Here is a 22315-nt window from a genome sequence, read left to right as displayed (position 1 = left end):
AGGCCATTGAGGTTTTTGTCTGCTTTCCACCAACCAAAATCTACCCCTTATATTTTTACCAACACTTGTTCTTCTAGTTTATTCTCAGGCTAGTCAATATAATCTAAAGTTCCTTTAGACCAGTAAGGAGCCTCGTTTCCTGGAAAACTTTGGGGCCAGACCCCTAGATGAGGAAAGAAGAGTGATGCGGAGGAATTCTGCACCAGGGATAACTCATCCTGATTTAAGCCCTTGAGTGAAGCTTTGGTATATTAGAATAATACCGTCTGTAGGCACTGTGGTTAATGCACTCTTATTCTGTGACTTGTTTATAGGAACAAGAAAAAGTTTTGATCATTTGATATCAGACACAAAGGCTCCTAAAAGACAAGAAATGGAATCAGGGATCACAACGCCCCCCAAAATGAGAAGAGTGGCAGAAACTGACTATGAAATGGGTGAGAAACAAAGCTGATAAGGAATGTAAATAGTTGCCAACAGTGGAGGTGTATCTGCCTCCATCTAGGCCTCATGGTCTTTAGGGTACAGTACAGAAACATGCACTCTTGTTCAGATCTCTCTAGCCCTTAGTTAGCAGTAAAAGTGATTGGCAGTTCTGGCAAATGCCAGTGGAATATGCTGAAGGGGCAGAGGAAGAAGAAACAAAAACTTGAGGTCTGCCTGGACTACAGTTGGAGGAGAAGCACGAGGACCTCCATGACTTCAAGCACAGCTTGGTCTTCATAGACAGTTCCAGGCAGCCAGAGAGACATAGTGGGACCACGCCTCAAAAAGAAAGTTACTCTGTGTGCATGTGTGCATACACACATATACACATAGAGGATAGTACAGCACTGAACATCACTAGCTGACCGTTACATTAGTGCATAGTCACTATATGATAGTAATTTATTGATAACTAAAATGTCTATTACAGAACTGTTGAATTTAAAATGTAACATTAAAATATGCTGAGTAAAGCTCTGCTAATGCAGCCACTTACATTAATCCATATCCTACTGCAGAAACCCAGAGGATTTCCTCCTCCCAGCAGCACCCTCATTTACGGAAAGTCTCAGTGTCTGAGTCAAATGTTCTTTTGGATGAAGAAGTACTTACTGACCCAAAGATCCAAGCACTGCTTCTTACTGTTCTGGTAAGGAATCCCCCCCATTCATTCATTCATTCATTGCATCATTCATTCATTCGTTTTCGAGGCAAGGTCTCACTATGTAGCTCTGGCTAGCCTAGAACTCACTATAAAGACCAGGCTGCCCTTGAACTCCCTGAGATCCATGTGCTTCTGCCTCCTGAATGATGGGATTAAAGGTGTGTACCACCTCTCCTGGCAGGATTTTCCCTTTCTCAGGGTCTTTTCCCCCTCAATTTTTTATTTCAGTCTGCTCTTAGCAGGCCCTTAAATATTACAAACATGAAAGGAAGATGTTTTCACATCACCAAAATAGAAAGATTCAGCCACAACATAAAAATGTTTACTTGTTTGCATCTTGGCAGGCTACACTGGTAAAATATACTACAGATGAATTTGATCAACGAATTCTTTATGAATACCTAGCAGAGGCCAGTGTTGTGTTTCCCAAAGTGTTTCCCGTCGTGTAAGTACCTCCTATTGTTTATAAATAGCCTCTGTATCTGTCTTTATGTCAGGCATTCTGTGAAAGTGTAGAAAATGTTTTTCTCAGTGATGTCCACTTCCTGCAGAGAAGGGGACTGTAGCTAGCATTTTTACCATAGAGATGACTTGTGGTTTTAGAGTTTGAGACTACAGCTCTGTACAAGTGCACATAGCTAGAATGCAATGGCCCAGGTTTGATCCCTAACACCCAAAAAAAAAAAAAAAAAACAAAGTTGTGGGCTGAAAAGACAGCTCAACAGTTCTGAGCATGTATGATTTTGCAGAGAGCTTGAGTTCCATTCCCAACACTCTGAACATACATTCATATACCTGCACAAGCAAACACACATGCATATATATATATATAACTGAGAAGAGAAAGAAACCTTTTTTTTTAAATCCCATACTTTAATAATGGCTAAGCTACTTTGGGCCTATCTATTACAAAGCCCTTTTCTTCTAATCTTGCTGATTTATTTTAGTGGGTTAGCTTAATGAGTACTGTACAGTTTTCTCAAGAGCAAACTGATAGGTTGCTATATTTAAACCAACCTACATAGTTGGTTTTCTTTTTTGGTAGGAGGGGTGGTCCAAAATATTCTTTTGAACATTTATTTATTTTAGTACACACATGTATGTCTACTATTGCACATGTCTAGAGGTCAGAGGACTGCTTTAGAGAGTAAGTGCTCTTCTTCCACTATGTTGGTCCTGGAGATCAAACTCAGGTCACCAGACTTGGCAGCAGTCACCTTTACCAACTGAGCCATCTTGCTAGCCATTGCTTTTCTTTTTAGTAGAGTATCTATAAATAGAATTGACCCTGTATCTAGGAGTTTGGTTTTACTCTTAACACTTTCAGCTTAAAAGCACTTACTCTAGTTTGACTTTTTGGTAGGATAAAACCCTGACCAATACATATTGGGAAAGGGTCTGGAGAGATAGCTCAGCAGTTGAAAGTATGTCTGCTTTTCTAGAGGACCTTGGTTCAACTCACAGCATCCACCCGGTGCCTCACGCCTGTCCGTAACTCCAGTTCCAGGGGATTTGATGCCCTCTTCTGGCCTCTGTGGATACCAGGCACTCATACGGCACACAGACATACATGTAGGCAAAACTCTCATATACATAAAATAAATTTTTGAAAAAAGAAAAGCAACTTGAGGAGGAAAGGTTTGATTTCACCTTATGGGTTAGAATCCAATCACTGAAGGAAGCCAGGACTGGAACTAATGCAGAGACCGTGGAAGAATGCTGCTTACTGGCTTGCTCAGTTACCTTTCTAACACAACCCAGGCTCACCTGCCCAGGACTGGCACAAACCACAGTGGGCTGTGCCCTCCTGCGTCAGTTAGCAGCTAAGAAAATGCTCCACAGACCATTTTGATAGAGGCAGTTCTTCAGTTAAGAGTTCTTCCTGGATATGTCAAATGACAACTATGATGGACAGTTGTTGGCAAATTAAAGAAACTTTTAAAAAGGACCTTTGTGTGGAAAGCAGAACAAGGGGAAGGCTGGATCTAGGGCATAGGTCTGGCGAAAGCCTGTGTGCACGTCTCTGTTAAATACCGAGTTATAGTCCTTTGTGCAGTGCAGAGCTTTGGGAGATCTGTAATTGGTAGTGAGATGCTGAAGACTCTGGCTATTATGTTGAACGTGAGTTAGAAGAACCAGATGCAGGCAGATTGTAGTAAGGAGACTCCGAGAGGCCAGTATCTGGAATTTAAGGAGAGGTAGAGTTGAAATCCCACTTCAGAAGTAACAGTTATGGAAGTTAGTAATGGATTGAGTGCTGACTAGGGTAGGCCCCTAAGGAGCCCTGCTAGATTGGTGGTTTATGTGAAAGTGGCTGGTAATGGTCTCATTGCTGAGATAAATTCTGGAAAATTCCATGCCTCTGGAAGGGGAAGGTGAATGAACATATTTTTTGACATTTTGAAACAACTATGTCAAACAGCTAGATACTATAGTTACACTTTAGTTCATAAACATGAGTACATCAGTATAGTTTGTAAGTGTTCAGCCTTGTTTAATCTCATTTTAAAGTTTCTGAATTTCGCATAATTAGGTGTTGGCTTTTTAAATAGACTTTTAATAGATTGCAGCTGGTTTGAAAACAATTTCGTGCAGTATTCCACAGTCCAGGCCTTCCAAACTAATTTTGCTTTTCTGCTTTGGCACTGGTTAACATTAAATGTCATTCTAACCCTTTAAGGGCATAGAAACAAACAATCGTGGAGAGAGAGGGTAGAGTGTGTGCTAACTGGCAAACGAACAAGCCTGTCTTGAAAAATGTTCTCCTTGTAGAGTTTGACAAGGTTGTGTTATAGCTACTAGTTATCTGCTTTTATTCTATTTTCCCAGATGACTTAGAATGAAAGGCCACACACACTCCCCCCCCACATTCATTCACAAGGTAATTTAGAAAAGCAGCAGAAAGTTAAAAGCACTCTTTCCAGGTTTGCCACATTGTTCTATGGAATTTATATGCTTTCCAGTAAACCTTTTTATTTAATGTTCCTCTATTTATTTATTTTTTTTTAGGCACAATTTGTTGGACTCTAAGATCAATACCCTCTTGTCTTTGTGCCAAGATCCAAATTTGTTAAATCCGATCCATGGAATCGTGCAGAGTGTGGTGTACCATGAAGAATCCCCTCCACAGTACCAAACGTCTTACCTACAAAGTAACTAAGTATACAAGAGAGGGTGCTTGATGAGCCTGCATCTGTAGCACTGCTGTAGAAAGCGCCCCTGCAGCCTTCTGCCTAAGGGATAGGCTTGTTCATGCCTCTCTCTCCATGCCATCCTCTCACTCTAGTTATATGTTCAATGTGATAACTGCTCGACCATTCATTAAAATGCTAAATCTAAACTGGGCACGGTGGTGCACACCTGTAATCCCAGCACTCAGGGAGGCAGAGGCAGGTGGATCTCTGTGAGCTCAAAGCCAGCCTGGTCTACAAAGCGAGTCCAGGACAGCCAAGGCTACACAAAAAAAAAAAAAAAACCTGTCTCGAAAAAAAAAAGACAAATAAATAAATAAAGTGCTAAATCTATTTTAAGGGCATTTTAGTCATCTTTGATATTCATTTTTAAATGTCATATATATGCATAGATTTCATCTATCTGCTATACAGCTTAATTTTCGTTGCTATTTAGAGCTGCCTTGCTTGTTGTAAGAGTGGTGTTTGATGTTTTGCAGGTTTTGGTTTTAATGGCTTATGGCGGTTTGCAGGACCATTTTCAAAGGTAAACAATATTTTTCTCTAATTTTGGGTAAGCCAGGGTCTTTAGCTATATTCATGAGCCTGTTTGAGAACATGCGCTATCCTCAAACCAAAGTAACGTCTCAAAAGCAACACATTGTTTTAGAAAGATTTTTTTCCAAAGAGGAAATATGTTGATAGATTAATTTTTATTTTAAATTAGGCTTGACTTCTCAGCAAGGTGTGATAGACCTCTATAAAGCTTGTCCGCCTGTAGACCTCTGTACATGTGATGGTGACTCACACCTGTCTTGTGACTAGTAAAGAGTGCATGTTAAACCTGCCTCAGGGAAACATTTTTACATCTACTGTGTTGGGTTTGTTCTTCGCTATTCATTTTCTTTGACTGGCGTTTGTTGGTACACTATATGAATTTGCATTTAATTTTTTGTAGGTGGGCTCTTAACTGAAGTTCCTTGAAGGCAGGGTTTCTGCCCCACCCCCCACACAGTGTCCTAGATACAGGGGTGTTAAATAAAGATGAGTTATTTATACCTTCTTACAGTTCTAAGAGTTGGCTTTCGTTTATGTGTAACACCTGTTGACATGCACAGGATGTGCCATGCAGGAGTTTTTAACAGGTGGTGGCTGTCACCTGCTGAGCTTCTGTGTCTCATGGGTGGGATCTGAATGGCGGCTGGGATGATGATGCTCTGCTCATTTTCTCTGCTTTGGGAAATTAGCTAGACATCATTACTGAGGACTGCATTGTCTAGGTGTTCAATAACTGTCTGTGCATGGCTTTCAGAACTTGCAGGTTTGTCTGGAAGCTTTTAGGGGAAACTAAGTAAAATTCCAAGCTGTAAGTTCCATAGTTGTCTCTAATACCACTCCAGCCCCCCTTTTTAATGAGCTAAAGTACAAAGGAAGAAAAGCAGTCGGCTAAGCCCCAGATAACAAGTTAGCCTTTTTTAGCTTCAGAGGGAATTTTTTTTTTTAATGGAGCTAAAATAATGTCCTATTTTCCATTACAGCAAACACAAATCCCAGACTATGCTGAGCTTATTGTTAAGTTTCTTGATGCCTTGATTGACACGTACTTGCCTGGAATTGATGAAGAAAGCAGTGAGGAGTCCCTCCTGACACCCACATCTCCTTACCCGCCTGCACTGCAGAGCCAGCTTAGCATCACTGCCAACCTTAACCTCTCTAACTCCATGACCTCACTTGCAACTTCCCAGCATTCCCCAGGTCAGTAAATGTGATCTTTGTGTGACTTTGAGAATGATCCTGCGATCCTAACATTAGGAATTCCCTTATGGTCAGACTGTAGCAGATTCTGCTCCTTTTCATCCTGAGGTTCACTTGACATTTCTTTACTATGTGACTGAGTGTTGTTCCTGTTCAGAGCTGTCTGCTTTCAGTAAGCTGTGTGGAGGAGAGGGAAATGTGTAGTCATGTTTAGTCTCCACACAGATTGGACCAAAAGCACACACTAAGCTACATTACCTAGAGTGAACACAAACTTGTTTTGTTTTGTTTTTTTAATTAATTTATTTTTACCAGCTATACTAACATTACCTTTAGAACTTACTTGTATGTCTCCCATGCAGCCTACCATCAAATACATAAACACAATCTAGTAGTCACAGCCTTACTTTATTACTGGTAGGAAGAGGTCAGCTGTCCATTGACCACTGGCCAGCCTAAGATCTGGGTTTAGGTAAACCACCAGACAAAAGGTCCTTAAAAGAAAATAACGTCTTGGAGCTACAGAGATCACTAGGTTTTTAAAATGCTTCCCTTGAAAGCCTAAAGACCGGGGTTCGATCCCCAGAACCCACATTTTTAAACGGTGCTTGTGATAACATGCTTGCAATCCCGGCACCAGGGAGATGGAGATGGAGGCAGGAAATACCTCGTGGCGCACACCTTTAGTCCCAGCACTCGGGAGGCAGAGGCAGGTGGATCTCTGAGTTTGAGATGAATGTCTACAGAGTGAGTTTCAGGACAGCCAAGGCTACACAGAGAAACCCTGTCTCGGGGAAGGGGCAGGGCATCAGATCCCCTAGAACTGAAGTTACAGACAGTTGTGAACTGCCATGTGGGTACTAGAAATTGAACCCAAGTCTTCAGAAAGAGCAGCCAGTGCCCTTAACCTCTGAACCACCTCTCCAGGCCCTTCTTCAACATATCCTGAATACAAGGGCTTGATCATTTTTGCCTATGGTAATTAGTATTGAGTTTTAAATGAAAGTTATTTCTTACAGATTTGTGATGTATAACGGATTCTAAGACACAGTTCTCTTTTTTTTTCCTTAAATACAAGATTAATACTGTGTTGCTTTGTAGAAGATAACCATAATTGAAGCCAGTGAAAATTTTGGATAGAGGTCCTTGCATACAGTTCCATTCCCAAAATGTAGACTTCATGCTGTGGCTCATGCATGAGTATACATAGAGAGAGGAGAGAGAGAGAGAGAGAGAGAGAGATCTTCAGCTACATAGTGAGTTCCAGGCCAGGCTAGACTATTTTATGATACTGTCTCAAACAAAAGAAAAAGCTCTGTGTGCGTATCCTACATACGTTCACAGCAACAGATCTGTTGGGGCAGTTGCCTGCCTCTGAGGGCTCTCAGGGATCAAGAGTGGCGCAGTGTGCTCAGGAGGCCCTTTTGATGCTCCAATATACTTACCCTGCTGTGCTTACAGGAGTCTGCAGCTTCAGCTTATTTCAGATTATTCTTGGTAAACTAATGGCTGTACTTCCATAAACAAAGCCAGCTTCCTTCTGAAAACCAGGGAAGGGATGAAGTATCCAGTGCCTAATGGCTTCCCCCCGTTTTTTACTCTTCTGGACATCACTCCTTCTGTCCTTTCCTCATCTCCCCTGAAGTTTCTCTGCCGTGCTCTAAGCCAGCAGTTTTCATGCAGCCTCTCCCTCATCAAGGTCCTTGCCTCCTTGTTCTTGTACAAAACATTGCTTCCTCTACACTCAAGCTGGGCCCTCAACATGACTCTACCAGCCCGAGTCCCTGGAAATTCAGTGTGGCATAGGCACCGCAGGAACTTGGAAAGCTGCTGCTTGATGAGGTCTCAGGGCTTGTAGACTGTCTGGCCAGTGTGGCCTATTTAGTTAAATTGCCACTTCTACCTGCAGTAGAAGCTGTCCTGTCCTTGGAACTGGTCAACCAAAAACTCAGGGGACATCAGCAGAGAAGCAGACCATGGGCTTTGAAGAAGAGGGGTTTTTTGTTTTTGTTTGTTTGTTTAGAAAAGAATTGTTTCAGCTGGTCATGGTGACACATGCCTTTAATCCCAGCACCTCAAGAGGCAGAGGCAGGCAGATCACTGTGAGTTTGAGGCCAGCCTGGTCTACAAGGCAAGTCCAGGACAGTCAAGGCTACACAGAGAAACCCTATCTTGAAAAAAAACAAAAACAAGGCAGGAATCTGCCTTCCTGCCGGGATAAAAGGTGTGTGCCACCATGCCTAGTTTAACCCATGTTTTTAACCCATGCCCTTATTCCCTGAAATAACAGCTCTTAGGTCTATACATTTACAAAAGCCTAGGCCAGTATAACTAGGCATGTTTCCTGACTTGCTCATAACTAATATCCCATTTATTCTAAGTTCTGCCACGTGGCCTCTTACCTCTGCTCGGGTTTCATGCATCCTGTCTTCAGGGACCAGGGCAAAATCTCCGCATGTTTCACTTTATCCCAGCATTCACTCTCTCTACTGGAACTCTGCTCTCCTAATTCCTGTCTGAGATATAGACCGATCAGCTGTTTACTGACAGATGAAAAATCCATACCGTATGCAAGAAATTATGCCTACACTCTTCCGCATCCAAATAGTCTAATCCAGTGAAGCCTTAGTGCTGAGAATATGGCTTGGTGGTAGAGTGCTGTCAGCATACATGAGGCCCTTAGGTTCTTTCTCTGCATCCCAGAGAAGACAACATGCCCATCAGCATGGTTGCCAGCTCCTGTGGAGAAAAGGGTTTTATGACAGGTTTGCCTTATGGTTTGTAGAAAACAGCAAGGAAGTCTGAACCAGAGTGGGCTTATTTAACAGTCACTCCATTTTCTAGAGAAACTTTGGACAGATTACATCAACAGCATCATTAGACTTCATTTTCCCCCACCTTTTTTGTGCTTTCGATCCCTCAGTAAATGGCCTTAACCCCAAAGCTGTGGTGGTTCCCGGGTTCTCTTTGTTTGCCTCTGTTCCACAGCCTCACCTCATCCTGAGGCAGGGATGGCGCCTTAGTTTGAATGCATAGGAGAACCTAGAACAGTGACAGGAACAGAGGGAGCAGCTTCACCCTCAAGAAAAGGGACCGAAGAGTAGAGTATAGTGAAATGGGGCCTCCCGTAGCCTGGCACACCAAAATGGTGGCCTGGAAGCAGAGGGAAGGCTACAGGCTGTCCGGGGAAAGGAGACCTGCAGCTTCATCTTCTTTTCGTTGGGAAGTCAATGCTTGGTCGTTTGCCTGTTGGGCGATGAAGCTGATCTGCTGCAGAAACATGCTTTCCAGGTTGTCCCGCCACCGTTCTCAGGGCTCCCCGGCTTTCTCTTGAGGGCCTGCACGAGGGTCTCTGCTTTGCATATTTCCTGAAGCTTCTCATTGTCAGCTTCCTCCACCCAGTTCTCCAGCAGGGGCTGAGGCGTACCCTTGTTCTTGAAGCTGAGCTGCTAAAGCAAGTTCTGATACCTGCCTTCAAGGAACTTGGGCCATAACAGGAGGCAGGTGGGAGCGTCTAGAGTGGGGCCTGACAGTTGTTTTCCCAGCACACTCAGTCCACAGTGTTGGTCCAAATGCCTGCTGGTGTCTAAAATTCATCTGGAGCCAGGCGGCCACTGTTCACCATGCTGTTAGCACTCCCAGCAGAGGGTGTCCGTGGTCTGCTGCCCTGCATGCTTTTAACTGGGCGCCTGTCTGAGTACAGCTGCACTTGGGAGTTTCCACCAGCAGATTGGGACACAGAAGCCTCAGCTCTGTGTCCTTTGGGAGGTGATTTCTGGTTCCTTTGACCATATGGCTCTTGGCTTTTGTGCCCATGGGAGGAGGGAGGACCTCGTGCCTGGGGTATGAGAACATGGAGTACAACACTGGAGTGGAGCAGTGCAAGGCCAGGCCTTTCTCTCAGATCTGAAGTAAGGCCTGTGCCAACACAGGGCCCTGTCTCCACATGAGCCGTCAGTAGTCCCGCAGCAGCACATGGAGAAGGCTCTAGATTTCATCTTAGAGGCGAAAAGAATGTGGCCAGAATTTCAGAAGGAAATTTGTGACATGAGGTGCATGCTGTTACCTCTGCTTTTCTAGGATTCTGTACATTGATGTAAATATGCTTCGTTTTTATTGCTTTAAAAAAATAACTCCAGAAATGTGTTTATAATATCTACCTTTTATTTATTCTTTGACAGTTTTATGCACATACCCAGTACCCTCCCTTACTCTAGTTAGACTTAGGAATCCTATCATGCCGTATTTACTTTGCTTTCCAACTTCCTCATTAGAAAATAAGATTCCTATTAAGGAAATAACCTCAGTTGAAGAAATGCTGGACTTGAACTCACAGGTCACATGCTGATATCAGAGAGTGGATACACTGATGTCAGGTGCACTGACAGTCTATCTCATTTCAGAGGGAAGAAGCTGGCATGGAAATACTCCTCTCTTTCTGATACACATGGTGTCGTTCCATATTGCCAAGCAAGGGCTGTGTGCTTGAGAGCTGTGAACTGGAGGCTCTCACTGTCACATTTTAAAGTGGAAGCATTTGTTTCAAACCAGTAGTTACTGAAAGTGATTAGCTAAATTGTATAAGAAAACAAAACATGAATGATAATTGTCCCTTTCTGGGTGTTTTCACTCTAGTTGAAGAAATGTTTATACAGGTTATGATTATAGGTAAAAGCTAGTGCCTACAAGTAACTAGGGTATAGAAAGTGGTTCTGGTAGAAGACAGAAAAATGCATCACAGAGCTAACAGATGAGAGAGGGTAGTGGGACTATATTGAATAGATTGAATCCGAATGGAGACTGAATCTGAATGAAAGATGTGCCATCTAGAGATTGGTCATCCCCTGTTCCATTTTCTTCGTGAGCCTACAAATTGCTGCACAGATCCGTTCCATTTCCCTGTAACATAATAAATACCTCTTATCCCCAAATGGAAATGTTTCCCCAAATGTAATGGTTCTTTTAAAATTCAAATAGTAAGTTAAAGCCAGGTGTGGTAGCGTACAACTTTAATCCCGGCACTCGAGGCAGGTGGATCTCTGTGAGTTTGAGGCCAAGCCTGGTCTACAAAGTGAGTCCAGGACAGCCAGGGCTACACAGAGAAAGGCTATCTCATAAAACAAAACAAAATGAAAGAAAGAAAGTAAAAATTAAAGTTATACCTGGAATAAGTATGCTTCCAGATGTACCATGTAGACAGATGGTGCCCTACCTTCCCACCCCACCTGTTTTATCCTTATTTTTGGCACATGGATTGTCTTTCCCTTGGTGCTCTTGCTCCCGTATTTGTGAACAGTTTAAACTGGGTACCAGAGTGCTTCCCATCAGTGATTATTCTAGAAATGACTACAGTGTCTACGTGGGAAGCAAAAAAGTACACCAATCGTAGGTTGATGCAGTATCGAGCTTTTTAGAAGCAAGCCTACTCAAAACCAAGATCCAGGGTGGCATGTGCCTTTAACTCCAGTTCTCTGAAGGCAAAGGGAAGCAGATCTCTTGAGTTCTAGGACAGCTTAGTCTGCATACCAAGGTCTCATACATCCAGGACTAGCAGAGAGACCCTATCTTAATCAGTCATTCAATCAGTCAAGCAACCAATGGTCAAGGTCCATATCAGGGATTGTAAGGGATCATGTTAACTGCCTAGATGGCCTCTCTTGCCTCTTTCAGACAGTGCTGTCTTCATTTGTAACCTTCACCAATATGATGAGATCTTTTTCAGTCTCCCCTTTGTTCTTGTCACCTTTCTGAAAATACCAGTTTTCAATTATTTATAAAATTCATTATGGGACCTTGAGGGGAGGAGAGAGACAGACAGACACAGACACAGACACAGAGAGAGATCATTTGCTTGATCGAGGGTGAGAACACTGGTGACTAGCCATGGCTGTAAAGTAGTAAAAGTTCCATCACATAGCCTGTGTAGTAGACCAGCTTTTCAGGAAATGCTCTCATTCCTCCAGAACAGGCATTGAGGCTGATGAAATGAGAAGCATAATGCCTTTTCTGAAATGATGGATATGCAGAAAGATGGCTGCTGTTTGTGAGTGTTGCAGGTGCATGGCTACAAGCTGCCCTCTGCTGGACACTTCCGGTATGACTGGAAGGAGGTGCTCGCCTAGGTTTCCTTGTGGCCAGCCTTTCATTCTGCCTCCCTCCAGCTCTTCTTGCAACTTCTCTTTTTCTTTTAGACTGTTTTACTGCAATGACAGCAAATTTGGCTTAGCAAAGTGTGAAGGTCTGTACGCGACAAGGCCTTTATAATTGTCCTAGCAGCTTATTATTAAAATGGAATGTTCTGAAACTCTTCACCAGGTTGTCCGTCACACACAAGTAATGAGATTTGGTCCTAGAGCTAGCAGCAGGAGAGAAGGAGTAACCAGCTGCTCTTTCTCTTCAGGAATCGACAAGGAGAACGTTGAACTCTCCCCCACCACTGGCCACTGTAACAGTGGACGAACTCGCCATGGATCCGCAAGCCAAGTGCAGAAGCAAAGAAGTGCTGGCAGCTTCAAACGTAATAGCGTCAAGAAGATGGTGTGACGCTTTCTTTCTTTCCCTCTTCAAGCCAGCCTAACATGGGCGTCTCACGAGGCCCCTCCCCCGGCCCTGGCCCACCTGTTGCACTGCTGCACTTCGTGTCTTAGGAGCCCATCTGGTCTGCCATGTTGCCAGACGACCAACTCTTGGAAGCATTGCCTAAACTTAATGCTGCTTTTCTTTAATGTTTTTTCTTCTGCTTTGGCATGGGTCTGGTATGAGCACTTGTTCTGACAGCTGCACGGAAAGCAGGAGGCCAGCAGACCTGAACCGAGAGCATGGATTGTGGGAGCGGCCGAACCCTCCAGGGCCGCTGCTGCTGCCAGCTGTAGGCCGGCCGAAAGGGCGGCCTTCTTGGTTCCCCTGTCTGACAGAGTGAGGTGATCGTCTTATTTACTCACTTACCAAGTTCGGGGGAGAAATAATATTTTAACCCCAGTGTATTTAATCTTCTAGCTGTGGACTTTTTTTAACCTTACAAAGTTGAAGGAACCATAGAGGTCGATCCTCAATTTACACCATAAAGCCACAAGCCAGGTACTTGGGGGAGGGGGATAAACTAGTATTTTGTAATGGATTCTTAAGAAATACTAACATTTGAGTATTAGCAATAATTACAGGAAAATAAGCATGACCACATACATCTTAACATTGCTGAATTAAAGCTATCGGTTCTGAGGCCTTATACATACTTGGTCATCCAAACTAGGTAATTTTTTTCCTATTGATTATCTTTTAATCTTTACATATGAAGGTGTTCTGTTCTTTTTTCTTTCTTTCTTTCTTTTTTTTCTGTAAGCCAAGACTGAACTAAGTCTAGTAAGTACACTTGTCTTTGCACTTGCTTTCTTCTTCTTAAGTGATTGTGAGCAGGGTAATTAGCAGAGAGTGTTGACACTGTTTCCACAAGGTGATTTCCATAGCTGTTCCCATTAGCTCTGTAGCAAAACGGAATGGTACGTGATTTAGGGTAGCTGATATTTTTATTTTGTTAAATAATTTTTCCAAGAAACAATATGCTGTATATTATCATAAATTTCTTTGATAAGATGTATTTTTTAAATCTTTTAATCTTCCACCTCTCCTCCAAATAAAATCAGGAATCTCTAGCAAAACATTTGGATTCTATCTACTAGGATTACATTTAGTCACTGTGAAGTCTGGCCAGCCTGCGTGGTGTGGACACGGGACCTCTAGGATTGCTGCTGTGCAGAACAGCTGGAGCAGGGGGGCTTGGGCCTTCCGGCTGCTTCACGGTACCTGCAGTGTGCAAGACAGCGCGACCTTGGTTGGCACAGTAGTGCGTGGACGCTCTCAGTTAAGATTGAGCTATATTTATTTTCAAAAGGTATTCTCCCTCTACTCCCAGGTCCCCTTCATATATCAAGGTATAATGGCTTTGGGGGAGACACAAAGAAACCGGGGTGGGGGAGGGTCCTGTAGTGCTAGTTCACTAGTGGATTTCAGTAAATAAACTCCACAGCTAAGTCAATAAAAATGGTACAGTTAAGTATTCTGACTTTAATAATATAACACTTATCCATACAGTAACAATGTAATATGTTAATGTAAATAAAATTGCTTTTGATATTCAGAAATAACAAGAATTTAATTTTTTTTAATTTGTTTACAGTCCTGAGAAAAGTAAGAACCATTTGCCAAAATAAAAGGAAAAACCCTTAGTATTAGTAGTGATTTTTAACACAGAATCATTGGAAACTATTGAAAGACAGATGCAGAAACTGAGCTCGTTTTTAACTGTTGTAAAGGCTACATTAGAATAACAGGGCAGAGCAGACCACTAAGGCTCTGAGGCCAAGCTTCCCGCTGGCTCTAGAAGTAGCAGGAGGCCCAGGCGAGGCCGCCAGGGTCTGTCTTCCCTCACACCTGTGCTGCTGGGGCACACCGCCACAGCGCCGGCTCCTGCAGCCACAGGCAGCATGAGGCCTTTGGAAGTTCGGTTGCTCGTTTTTCCTCTTTGGAGACTGGTGCATCTAATGGTGGGCATTACTGCTCCTTAACTTCTCCCATCAAAACATAAAAACTTGGAAATGTAGCAATCTTCCCGAGAGTTTCCCGCCCCTGCTGGAGCTCTCCTCGGAAAGATCAAATGGAACCACCTCCAAATATGAAATGCTTCTGACCAGTACACCAGAAACTTGTGAAGAGTTCCAGTTTTATCTAATGTACAGAACTTCCAACTTTTGAGGAAAATCTAACTTTTCCAACCTAAGGAGCTTAAAGTGTCACCAGCTGCCCCTCCCCCAAAGGCGGCTCTTTGTCCGTCCTACTACTTTAATTACAAGAGAGCAACTGAGTGTCTGAGTAATGGCTCATTTCACATAATTTGGTGTGAGTTCTGTGATTTGTTTTCAATTTGTGTTTCCCTGACTTAGAAGAAACCAGGAACTCCGCCATGTTTGTGTTGCAGTAATCTGTCGGCTGACTCTGCTCCTGTCCTGGGCTTCCCTGGCCTCCGCTGTGGGTGGGAACACAGCCCTCGCTGGCCAGTTACCTTTGCCTGCACATGCTGACCCAGGGCCCGGACACCACGATGCAGGCAGCCCCCATCCCTGGCACGACTGACCTAATGGGGGATGTGAGCCAGCAACTCTCTCTTTGGGTTTTAGGGGCCACAAGTTCCCTGTGGGAGATTGGCTTTTGTTTTTCAGGTTGGGGATTTTTTTTCCCTTACTTTGTCTTTTTTCTTACATTTCCCCCAAGCATATTGAGGCATGTCTTATTCAATGTTATGCAACGGACTAAATACAGAAATTCACTTAGTGTCGGCCACACAATTTTTTTAAATGCGGTATATTCACCTGTAAATAGTTTGTGTAAAATTTGACAGAAAAGTCTATTTACTACATTGTAAATACAAGTGATGATATATTGTATTATTTTGCTTTTTTGTAAAGCAGTTAGTTGCTGTACATGGATAACAAACAAAACTTTGATTATTCTTCTGTTCGTATTGTTAACTTTTTCCTGCGACTGCGTTACATCACTTAAAATGCTGTGTATTGTGACCAGACCTTGTACATGACCAACTTACTCCCCTTCCCATCGGGCAGTTCCCTGCCTACCGCCTTGTTGATACTGTAACCAGCAGGAGAAATTCTGCCTGACACAGACTCCATTACCGTGGGGAAATCCTTAGAACTCTGTTTCAGATCATCGTCCCCGCCCCCACCCTTCTGTGTATGTCCTCCCACCCCCCTTTTTTAAGTAAAATGTAAATTCAATCTGCTCTAAGCTGTGAGGCGTTATTCAACATCTCCACATACACAGATTGTTTCTCACGTCCTCTTTAATCTTTTGAAACTTGAGGCCATTTCCACCCTTTCAGGTGTGCTATGGATTGCCGCCTCTGCTCACCTGAAAGGAGGAGGTGAAGCCATTGGGGGAGAACCGGTGGGGCCTGTCACTCAGGCGACTGCTGCCCTGGGATAGGCAGACTTACTTCGGAAGGAGCAGCCTTTCATCAGTGCTGGGGTCCTGTGATGTCGCGAGCGAGCAGTGCAGAGACCACTTTCCCCTGAGACCGCTCACCCAGGGCCACCGCCCTGCTCCTGGAGAAGGAAGCCTCCTGGCCATGGAGTAGCTGCCTCAGAAGAGAACACTCACTGAGCCAACGACCCAAAGGGTGCTGGTCTGTTCGTGGGCAGGTGGAGAGGGCAGGTGACACCCTACCTTGAGAGCTTGGGAATATTCCGGCCCCACCCCAGGCAAAGGCGGACTCGCCAGGGAAAGATTATGTACATTTAAAGCCCCTCAGGCAATTTTGCTGGACACCCGGGTTAGAAGACCCCTGAAACTGAGAACTGGAAACTTGGTGGTACAAACCTGTCCCTAGGGCCTAAAGCACCTTAGTCAAAATTAGTCGTGTCTCTTCGGCTCTCACGATTCCTGGATAGTTGATGTGGCCAAGCGTTTGCCAGCACAGGTGCTTTTCTCTGGGCTCCTTCAGATCCACTTGGCCAGGAGACAAAATGGTAACCTTCAACTGGAGCATGCCAGAGTCCTGTCTAGAAATGCCCTGTCCCCGTCCCGTGACCTGCAGGTAGAATGCGGGGGTCGCACTCAGTCTTGCCTGGGCCCTTCCTGCTCAGCAGTTCAGAGTGTAGCCAAGCAGAATGCTTTCATGGGGGGAAAGGCCAACATCTGTAATCTCCACTTCCTGAGTTTCTTTGTTAAAAGAAACACCTTCAATGATTGAGCCTATTCCCAAACCAGGTAGTGCAGGAGGTTTGGCCTCCGCCTGCTGTAAACTTGTGATTTTGTGGAGAAAACAGCCACTTCACTGATGGGCACGTGTCCTAAGATATAGACGGGTTTTTTGAGGGGTGCGGTGGCGGGCAGAATTGGTAACTGAGACTTTGGGGCTTGGGAATAATCAGGAAGTCTGTCCCCATGCTTGTGTTTAGGAACTAATGACAGACAGGAAGGTTTCGGTGTCTGAGGGGAACTGAGGCTTTGAAGGAACTGCCTCAGCAGAAAGCACAGCCGTGGGGCTGTCTTCCTGGGTTCCCATTGTCTGCCAGTGTCTCAGTTAAGAGCAGAGCTCAGTCCCATGCCACCTCCCCCAAAAATGCTTAAAGACACGCCTTGGCCCTGGGCCACACAAAGGACGTTCTTTACAGCCGGGGATGCTAGATGCTTCAGTCTGGCCCAGAGTTGTGGGGAAATTAGCCATCGCTGGCCAGAGGTTTTCCGAGCAGTTTGGTTGGTTTGTGGAGTGAAGGCAGAAGGGAATGTGGTCTCCGCCTCTACCGAACCCCACCACCACTGCCCACACACGCCGCGCACACATGCAGCGCCCCGCAAAGGCTGCTCTTGCATAGGACCCAGTAACTCCAGTTCCAGAGGCTCCGGTGCCCTCTTCTGCCCTTTCTGGGCACTGCATGCACACTGTGCACTTCCGTACAGGCAAAACCGCCAAGCACATAAAATAAATCATCCCCAAGACACAAAGACCTTTGGGTTTGTAGCAGTCAGTCACTTGGTGATTCCCGTGCCCCTGATTTTTCAGAATAGACTGTGGCCTCAGCGTCTTCCGGGCGTTCCCATTCCCCTGGTCGTGGTGAGAGCTGCTCGGCTCCCATCTTCCTGGCCTGCTTAGACTAGGGGCTCCGACAAAAGGAAGCTTTGGTCAGAAATGCCCGGTAACACTTAAGGTTCTGTGTTGCTGCAGAACTGGACAGGCAGGAAACAGCAAAGAATCATCCTCCGTGCAAAATCCCCAACAAAATAGAACCTGCGTGAAAGGGCCCATTGAGAAATTATAATCCTAGGCCCAGGGTGTAAAATGAGAAAAGCCAAACTCTAGTGCACATGGATATTTCACAAACAATAACTTCCAAACTACTTCATCAGCTTGCACAATCAGCCATACACATGCAAAAAGGAAACTAAAGTTCATTTCACCGGCAAGCGGAGAAGGGAGGAATGGCGGGCAGCCTTTCTGCTTTGGTAAGGTACGGCTCGCCCTGGTTTCATCCTGCGGCTCCTGCCCGGCGAGTCTGCACTCACCCACGGCCAGCATGCAGCCCAGTCGGAAAGAAACCGAGCAAGCACAACCGACCTGTCGAGCTGGATGGGAAGAGGCTGGTGGCACACACTTGTAATCCCAGCACTTCAAGAGGCTGAGGCAGGAGCATTCCTATGAGTTTGAGGCCAGCCTGGACTACAGAGTCAAATTTTGTCCAAAAAAAAGAAAAGTGAAAAGATTCCATCAAGAAGAGAGTGGGTCCTCCCTGTCTCATGTGAACAGGGCCTGACCCCACCCCTGAAATACCCCTCAGCCCCAGACCACAGAAAGCACCTTAGGAATGAGCAAGAAAGCACGGCTGGGGAAAGGCACTGTGAGGCTGTTTTTTTTGGAAACTCTCAAGGAGTAAGACACATTTTAAAATCTTTAAAACTGGGGTCTGGAGAGAAGGCTCTTCCAGAGGACCCGGGTTCCATTCCTAGTTCCTATGTGGCAGCTCACAACTGTCTGTGACTCCAGGATCCGACACCCTCATTCAGACATGGATGCAGGCAAAAAACAAAAACAAAAAACCCACCAATGCACATTAAAACAAAATTAAACTTGCAGGGGGGGGGGGGGGCGAGGCCAGAGGCGGCGGTGAGTATGGTGACTATGGGCAAGCACACGGCAGTCTACACGCGGTCCACTCAGGCAAAGATGTTCTAATGAGACGTAATTTTGTATAATGAACATACGCTAAGGGATTTTTTTTTTTAACTGGTGGTGGCTGGGAATATGCTCGGGGGCAGAGCACTCACCAAACATGTGCAAGGTCCTGGGTTCAAACCCTAGCACTGAAAACGGCCCAAACAAACTTACTGTCGTGATTGGACTAGAGCAGGACCCGTTTATACCATGTGTCCTATGTCCTCTGTCCTTTCGCCTTCAAAGCGCATTTTCTACCCTGCTGTGCATCTGTCATCAGCCAGCAGGGGGCTCTGTTCAGCCAGTTCTATCGAAGCCCCAACCTAACAAACAGATGAAGCCAGGGCAAAAGCTGGTGCTGCACTGCCCCTCCGCCCTGAAGAGACGGGTCGGCTCCATGCGTGCACTGGGCAATACGGTATCCCACGAACATGCAGATGTTGGACACGTACGATGTGACCATGAGGATTCAGGGTGTCACTGTGTCTCCCTAACTAACCTGGAACTCACTATGTGGACCAGGAGGGCCTCAAACTCACCGAGATCCACCTGTCTCTGCTTCCCAAGTCCTGGCATTATCCAGGACTCCACCATATACAGCTCTAACTGCAATTGTGTGTGTGTGTGTGTGTGTGTGTGTGTGTGCCAGGCAGGTGACTCTCTTCAAGCAGGAGGCCCCGAGTGACGGAAAGACGCGTGACGCCCTCCTGTGGATGTGCTCCTCCGGCTTGGCCGTACACACGCGTGTACACAGGCACTTACACAAATAGGCTCAGGCACTAGAAAGGCAGGAGAGAGGCGGGGGAGGTGCGTTTTCCATTTTGATGAAGTGTGGATGATTAGGTGTGAGGCGTAGGTGCCGGACCGCACAGAACACCCCCCCCAAAAGGCTCAGGACCACATCCGCAGTGACTTCTGCTCCGCTTCCGGAACCTCCAGGTGTCACCAAGTCATACATACGGTTCAGTCGGAACTGTCCTCTGTCCATAATGAGGTGTTCTGGAAACACTGGCACAAGCATCAACAGTTGCCCTAGAGAGAATCTTGTGTCTTTTCAGTGGGAGACGACAGCCCCATCATGCCCGCTTTGACCACCTTGCACCCATGCTGGCTGGCTTTACGTCAACTTGACACAAGCTAGAGTTAGCGGAAAGGAGGGAGCCTCCACCGAGGAAAGGCCTCCGTTAGATCCAGCTGTGGGGCATCTTCTTCATTAGTGGTTGATGGGGCAGGGCCCACTGTGAGCGGTGCCATCCCTGGGCTGGTGGTCCTGGGCTCTGTGAGAAAGCAGGCTGAACCAGCAGCCATGATTCCCGCCCGCCCTGGCCTCCTCCGGCGATGTGTTGCAATGTGGAAGTGTAAGCCTAGAAATAAACCCCGTCCTCCCCAGCTTGCCTTTGGTCGCTGTGTTCACCACAGCAAGAGAGACCTCGACTGAGACAAGGTGCAGCCTGAAACAGTGGGACACAGTTTTATTTCCTTGAGATGGGCCCTTGCTTGCTGTGCTGTCCAAACCGGCCTGGAATTCCTGGACTGGGACTGCAAGTGTGAGCTCCAGCACCCGCTTAGACGTCATCTGAGAACCAGTGCTCTAACAGTTTCTCGAAGCTGACCATTTCCACGGCGCAGCTTTGGAAAATGGGCACAGCCTGAGGGTGTAGACCAGAGGTAGGGCATTTACTGGCAGGCCTGAAGCCCTGGGGTTAATCCCGAGGACTGCAAAAGGGGAGGGTGTCAATAACACTGAAGTTGAAGGCTGGAGAGGTGGCTCAGAGGTTAAGAGTGCTTGCAGTTCTTCTTGAAGGTCCTGAGTTCAATTCCCAGCAACCACAAGGTGGCTCGCAACCATCTATAATGAGGTGTGGTGCCCTCTTCTGTCCTGCAGGCACACAAGTAGGTAGAATACTGTATAAATAATAAATAAATCTTATTTTTAAAATAACATTTAAGTTGAGAAGGAATACTTCTAAGAGAATCAAGAGTGTTTAAATCACCTGAGGGTTGCTCCCCAGTTATGACAATAAAAATGTGTCAACATACAGTTTAGATAATTTCAGTGAAGAGGAGGACGAGGGGGAATGCAGCCAACAGGAATAATGACAGGGAAGTTTTGTTTCTTTAAGTATTTGCCTGTTTTTACAGAAAGTATCACTGCTTTAGGAACTAAAGTCAATGACATGTATGTATGAAAATGAAACACATTACATGCCAACTTAAAACTTTTTAAATATAAAACATAATAATAATTAGGTCGGTTTTAGTCACACCACAAAACATAGTCCTGATAGTGGAGTGGGCTCAGATGACAGATTCGCTATTGTGTCCTGATGTTTCTTTTTCCATTTGTCAAAAAGTAGATTTTATTGAGGATGGTGGTGCACACTTGTAATCCCCGAGCTGGGGAGGCAGAGACACTGAGCTGGAGCAGGCGCCCCAGCCTACCCCGAAAGTCCTAGGATCCAGGAGAGACCCGGTCCCAAACAAGCTGGAGGGGCTGGAGTGATGTGGTGGCTCTGTGGCTAAGACCCCTGCTCTTCCAGGCGAGCTGAGCTGAGTCCCCTGCACCACGTTGGCGGCTCACAATGGCCTGTCACTCTGGGTCTAGGTGATCCAACATCCCCTTCTGATCTCCTCAGGCATCCACAGGCATGTGGCATTCTCCTAGGCGTACACACAGACGTGTAAGTGAAATCTAACAAGAAACCGAGGTGGGTGGCTCCTTAGGAATGAACACAGTGGGTTTTTAGCTGATGTAGTTGGGGGGGTTATTCCTCCTTCCTTGGGGAGATATTTGCAGGATGACATAAAGAGGGAGGGCGTGGCAAACTGAGGCAGGAAGGCCGGCAGTCACCAACAGCCCTGCCCTGCCCTCTCAGGCTGGGGAGGGGCCTGGGAATATACGTGTGTGTGTGTGTGTGTGTGTGTGTGTGTGTGAGCACGAGCACGTGGGGCAGGGTGCACACTTGGTGCCTGGGCTCTTCAGGCTTCCAACCACCTGCCGTCTGTCTTCCCTTTCTCCCTGGTCTCTGAGGCTGCGTTTTCGGAACCTGGAACAACCCCTTCGGCCCTGGGAAGGGAGCCGGCGTCCTGGCCAGAGCGAGGGGACGGTGTGGGGGGGGGGGGCTCACCGCTAGCCACGGAAAGGCTTCTGAAGGACGGCGGAGCAAGGAGCGCGGCTGGCTCCGGAGGGCTTCCTGGAGGATGGGGAAGCGAGGACCACGCAGGAGAGGGCCAGCCAGGAGAGAGTGTGTCCGGAGGAGCCACACAGGGAGGGCGGAGCCTGCACCGCGTGGCGCCCGGCGGAGTGTGAGAGCCAGGGTGTGAGGAACGGGGTCCCCCGGGGGCGCTGCTCCACAGGGGGCTTGGAGCTTCGGCCCAGCCTTCCGGTAGGCAGAAGGTGCGACAGCGAAGGAAAAGCGGAGGACGCAGGCCGCTGCAGCCTGCCCTCCGGGGGTCGGCGGGAGTGGGGGAAGGGGGTGGCAGGAGGCGATAGCTGCTCGGGAAACCGAGAAGACTCTAGCC

The 22315-nt window shown here is 46.1% G+C and overlaps 1 protein-coding gene and 1 pseudogene across 8 annotated transcripts in view; one reads left to right on the top strand and one right to left on the bottom strand.

The window, feature by feature from the left end:
* Nf1 (neurofibromin 1) overlaps positions 1-15577 on the top strand; it is a 236597-nt gene extending 221020 nt beyond the window's left edge. For 7 of the 8 annotated variants that reach the window (XM_060387188.1, XM_060387187.1, XM_060387184.1 and 4 more), the window contains 7 exons: positions 315-437; positions 1005-1135; positions 1495-1595; positions 4160-4302; positions 4821-4867; positions 5859-6075; positions 12476-15577. In XM_060387188.1, the coding sequence (XP_060243171.1) occupies positions 315-437; positions 1005-1135; positions 1495-1595; positions 4160-4302; positions 4821-4867; positions 5859-6075; positions 12476-12618 (905 nt within the window). In that variant the 3' untranslated portion in view covers positions 12619-15577. The remainder of the gene's footprint in view (positions 1-314; positions 438-1004; positions 1136-1494; positions 1596-4159; positions 4303-4820; positions 4868-5858; positions 6076-12475) is intronic. The other variant, XM_060387189.1, reaches the window with a different exon arrangement.
* LOC110545070 (POU domain, class 5, transcription factor 1-like) lies at positions 9095-10314 on the bottom strand (annotated as a pseudogene).
* Positions 15578-22315: the final 6738 nt, after the last annotated feature.

This window comes from Meriones unguiculatus, chromosome 7 (genome assembly GCF_030254825.1).
Source record: "Meriones unguiculatus strain TT.TT164.6M chromosome 7, Bangor_MerUng_6.1, whole genome shotgun sequence".
NCBI classification, from domain to species: domain Eukaryota; kingdom Metazoa; phylum Chordata; class Mammalia; order Rodentia; family Muridae; genus Meriones; species Meriones unguiculatus.
Note: the sequence above shows the minus strand (reverse complement) of the source record. Positions and strands in the feature narration are given on the sequence as shown.